This window comes from Sitodiplosis mosellana, unplaced genomic scaffold (genome assembly GCF_009176505.1).
Source record: "Sitodiplosis mosellana isolate CC-2019 unplaced genomic scaffold, AAFC_SMos_1.0 Smas_scaffold_5142, whole genome shotgun sequence".
NCBI classification, from domain to species: Eukaryota; Metazoa; Arthropoda; class Insecta; order Diptera; family Cecidomyiidae; genus Sitodiplosis; species Sitodiplosis mosellana.
Genome location: NW_022600384.1, coordinates 184 through 6,644, shown reverse-complemented (window position 1 = coordinate 6,644; position 6,461 = coordinate 184). Strand labels below are relative to the sequence as shown.

Here is a 6,461-nt window from a genome sequence, read left to right as displayed (position 1 = left end):
AAGAGCGGTGAAAAAGTCGATGTTTACACTTTTGACAGCTAATGTCATCCAAATTTGGAGTTGATATGCTTCGATTTCATTTTCGTCACGTTTTATATGTTCCAATTGGGTTTGAAGATGTTGTGTAAGCAATTTGCAATGCACATGATTTTTACAGTATTGTGCAACACCATTTATACCTCTTTCGATATTGATGCTCAAATTTTTGTATTCAGAAATATCTTCATGGTAAACTATGGTGTGTGTGTCATATGAAATTCGAGCTTTTGAGAGTCTAACGAAAATTAGTCCTGTTCTATGGTTGCGTTCTTCAAATTCCAGTGTATTGGCCAATTTAATGATTATGACAATGATATTGAGAAAGAATTTCCAGTACATCTGTTAGTCGGAAAAGGAGAGATAAAGATTGGAAAAAATAGAGAAAAAGAATTAGAAATTTGGAATTTGTTCGTTGAAGTGAGTATGGTAGAAATGATTGATCTCAATGTCGTCTAATACAATTATTGGAAGTCTGGATGGGGGTTCATTCTCATGTTCAGCGAAAGATTTCTTAATGAGGTTTTTATGGATTTTTATTCGTTTTCCATTTTTCATTATTTCAACGTAGCTATCATGGGTATCAATTACTCTAAATGGTCGATCATAAACGTTTTGGAATTTGTCTTTTTTCACTTGATTTTTTATTAAGACCAGATCGTCTATTGCAATATCCAATTCTGTGGCATTAGTCAAAACTTCGTTTGTTTAGTATTGTGCCATTTTTTTCGTCGATAAAGCAATTTGTATCGTTTAATGATTTTTCCATTTCTTTTTTTGCTTGTGCTCTTGTTAGTGTGAAACAGTTTTCTTTATTTCCATTGATTTTTAATATTTCGTCAATTGAAAGTGGCTCAATCCTTGATAATGCATCGGCAACTTGATTTTGAGCGCCGGGTCTATGCAAAATTTTGAAATTGTAATCGAGTAATTCGAGTTTTTGTCGAAATAGACGAGAACCGCAATCTTTCATATTGAAGAGATAACACAAAGGACGATGATCTGTAATGAGTACAAAATAGCGTCCATACAAATATGCACGGAATGTACGAATCGCTTCTACCATGGCTAGCAGTTCTTTTTGTATGGTCGAGTATCGTTTTTGTGCTTCGTTTAAGGTTTTGCTGAAGAAATGAATTGGCCTATCATTCGGCAGTTCGCCTTGTGATAACACCGCTCCGATTGCTATATTAGAGGCGTCTGTTGTAACGTAGAAAATTTCTTCGAAATTTGGAAAAGCCAGTGTTACTTCTTCCGCGAGTAGTCTTTTCAATTCGTCGAAAGAATGTTGTTGCATACTTGTCCATACGAAGGGCATTTCTTTTTTCAATAATGAAGTTTAGCTATTCGAGCAAAATTTTTGACATATCTTCGGTAATAGTTGCATATTCCGAGAAAGGATTGAATGTTTTTGACATTCAATGGTCTTGGATAAGTTTTAATTGCATCTATTTTCTTTGGATTAATTTTTATGCCAGATTCGGGAACAACGTGGCCTAAATATTGAAACTCTCGGGCATAAAAATTGCATTTTGAAATTTTTAATTGCAAGTTGTGGTTTTTAAGGCGTTCCATTACTTGCCAGAGTATTTGATCATGTTCTGATTTGGTTTTGGCATAAATAATGATGTCGTCTAAATAGACGTAAACACCATTGCCAATTAATTCCGCGAGTATAGTGTTAATTGCGCGTTGCCATGTAAGAGGAGCTGAATTTAAACCCATTGGCATTCTTACCCAACGATATTGGAAATTATTAACCGTGAAGGCTGTGTAATCTCTACATTCCTCGTCGAGGACAATTTGGTGGAAGGCTCCTTTTATATCGAGGGTAGAAAATAGTTTACAACCGCCCAATCCATCAAGAATGTCGTCGATAAGCGGTATTGGGAAGTTTTGAATTTCGGAATTTTCATTTAACTTTCGGAAATCGACTACGAAACGATGGTCTGTTTTATCACCGTTTGCATCTTTTTTGTCGACAAGAATAGCTGGCGAATTGAAATTTGATTGGCATTTTTCGATAATGCCTTGCTTTTCGTATTCTTCGACAATTCCATTTAAAATTTCTTTTTGTTTATGTGGAATTCTATATTGTCGAATATTTACTGTTTTTGCATTTGGAATTAATTTTATTTTGTGTTTAATTACATTCGTACAGCCGAGGGTATCGCCCTCCATATAAAATTGTTGTGAAAATTCATTGCAAATACTTTTTATATATGTTTTTTCCACATTTGAGCATTGATCAAGTTTTAATTGATTATAAATAGAATATGCGCGAAATTTATTTGTTTTTTGAATATTATAATTTGCGGAATTGTAGAATTGATTCCCGACTGTAGTAGAGATTCTGTGATTGAATTTTACGTGTTTTGAGACAATTTTGCCGTTGTAATTTATTCCCGTGTATTGAGATTTTTCGGATGATGTTTCGTTGTCCACTTGGACATTATTTGTTAAAATTTTGTTGATTGTTTCAGTATTTGATTCATGTTTCTTATCCGTTGTAGTATATACGTTTTTTACTTTTCTTTCATCGAACTGTTTCATTTTCATTGTATAGTAATTCATTGCTCTGTAATATTTTTTGTATTCATTTTCGTTTGTTTCCACTTTGGGAGTATGACTAATTGTATTAAGGAATGCGTCATTAGAATGAAAATCTTCTTCATTATTAAATTCAATGATTTGTATATTATTTACTGATTCATTTTCATTATTCTTCTTAGTTTTTTCTTCGATTGTACTGTTATTTTTTATATCAAGGGAGTGTAAAGATGATAGTGTGTCTTCGTTGTTTTCTTTATCTGAACTATCAGAATCAATTTTTTCAAAGTGTTTTTATTATTGTTTGACCGATTTTCATTATTATTTTGAACGATTTCGTTTAATTGAAGTGTTAAGGATAATTTATCTATATTAATAATGGATTTGTATTGATTTAGAAAATCGAAACCTAAGTAACCATCTCCGGGTCCAGAGTAAGCTCGATCGATAAGATGTAGGGAAGCGCCTAGCATACATCCGTCAATATTTGAAATTCCATGTACAAGACCAGCTGTTTGTACGGAAATATCTTTTCCGACAATGCCAAATAGATTAACTTTGTAATCAAAACGAGGAGTATTAGTAAATATTGCATCGATTGCAACTAAAGTGATTGTGGCGCCCGTGTCAATTAACATTTTAAGTGGTTTTTGTGATAGATTTGTATATAAAAGAATAAATGGTGCGCCATTTTCAATAAGAATTTTTTGGTTTATTTCGTGAATTTGGCTGATTGAAAAATTTTGGAAGTTTCGAATTCGTTCAATGATTGTGTTATTATTTTCGCAAAGTCTGAAATTTATTGAAATCGTTGATTCGGATGATGGAATATACCGGTCATTATATTCCATCGGATCTAGTTTTTTATTTGTTGTTGGTCAATTTCATGTTCGGAATAAGTGTTGAATTGTTGGGAATGGTTTTCCCGAACTTCATGGTTGCAATGCATTATTATTTGATTGACCGTATTGGTTTTGTGTATTTGAATGATTATTTCGGTTATTGTTCCGATTGTTTTGGTTTTGATATTGATTTCGGTTATCGTTTTGATTTTGATAATTGCGATTATTTTGATTTTGGTAGTTGCGATTATTTTGATATTTGGTAGTTGCGATTATCGTTTTGGTAATTCCGATTGTTATTTTGGTTATAATTGTTATTGTTGTTGGAGTAATCGCGATTATTGTTTTGATAATTTTGATTCCAGTTTTGATTGTTATAATTTTGCGATTGATTGTTAAAGTTGTTGTTATTATTTTGACGATTGAAGTTGTTCGAGCTATTAAAATTATTTGAATTATTGTTCCACAATCGTGTCGATTGAAGAGCATTGATTAATTGACCGATGCCGCTTTGATTTTGTTTTTTTCTGCAATCTTTTTCGCGATGACCAATTGTTTTACAATATTTGCAGAACAGTTCACTGCTATGAATATTATTGATGGTTTCATTTTCGGCATCGATTGCGTATGCAATAGAATCTTGGAGAGAATTCGAACCACGAGTAAATAAACGGTCTCGTAGTTTGGCATCAATTATGCCTCTTGCGAAAGCTTTTCGTGCTAAACGATCATAGTCTTCTTTTTGTTCCGGTGTTATAATTTGGTAAGCATTTAATTTTTCGTTTAAACATTGACGAGTTCTTTGTGCATAATCTATCAGAGATTCAGAATTCCCCTGACGAAGATTTTCGAGCGTACTGTTAATTATGCTTTTATTGAGAAGATGTGAAAATTCGTTCAACAAATCTTGTTTGATTTCATTCCAATTTGGGTTATTATAATTAATTATTCTTGCGGCTTCGTTACGAAGTTTTAGGAAAATTGTTTGGATAAATTCGTCTTGTTCGGCATTGTTGGAGATTGAAGCGAACAATGTATCGGAGACGCCGATAAATTCTTGTAAGGTTTTATATGATTCACCTTTGAAAACTGGGATTAATTTCAGGCGTTCAATGAATGATTTTCGCGCCCTTGTTTGGGAATATTCATTTTCGCGAAGTTGACTTAGTGAAGTTTGAACTGGTGGAGCTATTAATTGAAGGTTAGAATAGTTCCGAGCTGGTTCATTTGGGGGTCTAATATTTGATTCATTGTTTGAAACGAGTTGACGAACCTGATCTTTGAGTTTTGAGATTTCATTGGAATGAAGTTTCGATATTTTGTCCAATTCGTTGGCATATGTTCTTTTTATGTCTGTTATGATATTGTCGTAACGATGTTTTTGATCTATTAACATTTGTTCGACCTTAGATGAAACATTTGTGGCGAGATTTGCCGTATTAGGATTTTGAAAAGTGAATTCATCATATAGTGGTTTATATGGGGGTTGGGTTGGTGTTTGGTGTTTGCTTTTTTTATGGCACCACCCGATGCTTGGTTTTGATCATTTTCATAGAGTAATTTTTTTAAACTTTCCAATTCTTCGCGATCTTTTGCCGCTTGTTCTATGTATTTCTTTTTTAAATTATCGGACTCTTTTTCGAATTGGTTTTTTTGAGCAATTAACAGTTTATTTAATGCATCAATTTGTTCATCTGAGTTTTTGTCATTTTTTGCTTTGTCTTCTATATTTTCGTTTGGTTTTAATGGATTTCCAGTGTTTGTACTCATGTTTGAAGGGGTATTGAATAATGATTTTGGTTTAATAGTTGTGGCACGAGGGTCGATTGTAAGTTTTTTGTTTGGAATTACTTTTGGTTTTAATAGTTCGTCGATTTCTTTTAAGCGTTTTGAAATATTTCTTACTGTATCGGGTTGGACGGGAGTTTGGGAATAGGAACGAGTATGGCGAACTTGGCCTTGAACGTCGGCTAATTCGTGTTCTAATTTCTTCTTTTCTAATTTTAATTGTTTATTTTTATCGTCTTTTTCTTTATTGTCTTTATGAGACAGATCAAAATTAATTTTTCTCATGGACGAAAAGATTATAGGTGAACCGAATATGGAAATGAAAATGGTAGGGATTGATGGACGCTCATTGATATAATTATTTGCTCATCATCAAATGAAACCCGTTTTCGTTTTGTCTGATTTGTGAAGGAAAAAACAAAATCGTTCTACTTACATTGATTATATTATTGATATTGAAATTGTTTTCAGCTGCTGATTCCGAGTTGTTTAGTTTTTTGGGAAGTACTGTCCTTTTTGTTTGTCCAAACGATGCCTTTTTCTTTTTTTTCCGTTCACACAATTAGAGTTGAGGTTGAGCACAAAACCCTTTTCTTTATTTCGTTGTTTGATGTTGGATTTTTGTTTTTCATATGATTAGAGTTTGATTTGATGTTGATTATTCAGCTTGGTGTATTTGTATTATTTTTGTTGATATTTCGATGACTTAACGATTTTTTCTTTCGATTTTGTTGTAAATTTTTGTTATTCGTGATTATTGTTCATGTTTAAATTGAATTCACTGTTCAATTTTTTTTGTATATATTTTATGTAGATATTTGTATATTTCACGAGATATTTGTTTTATTTTAAACATTTATGCACGTAGAAAATGATAGAATTTTTTTTTCAATTTTTTGTCTGCAGCGCCAAATATAACCAGATTCACCGACTGGTTATGGTTTTTTCGGGAGTCGTCAAAAATAATATTTGAGTTTGTTGTTTCGCTTTTAAATATTCTTTTATTTGCTGATGTTGATGGTTTGAAAAGTGAAACACGACTGACTAAAAACTAAATTTCTAAATTCCTGCTCTACTTGTCAAAGTTTTGACTTTCCCTAATTAGTTGGCAGAAGAGGGGCAGCGATGCACTTCATTGGTTGATCCGTTTCATTCGCATGTAATCTGTTTCAGTTTTAGATGAGCCGAAAACGTATTTCATGTTTTCAGGTAGCATAGGGTTCGCTTGGGTTTTTACCAGTGAAT

General features: G+C 32.6%; 1 protein-coding gene across 1 annotated transcript; it reads right to left on the bottom strand.

Annotated features, from left to right (window-relative positions):
- Nucleotides 1-3,675: 3,675 nt before the first annotated feature.
- Nucleotides 3,676-4,824, bottom strand: LOC129572510 (myb-like protein I). The gene has a single exon (XM_055452474.1). It carries the CDS (start codon nucleotides 4,822-4,824, stop codon nucleotides 3,676-3,678), a length of 1,149 nt encoding a protein of 382 aa, XP_055308449.1.
- Nucleotides 4,825-6,461: the final 1,637 nt, after the last annotated feature.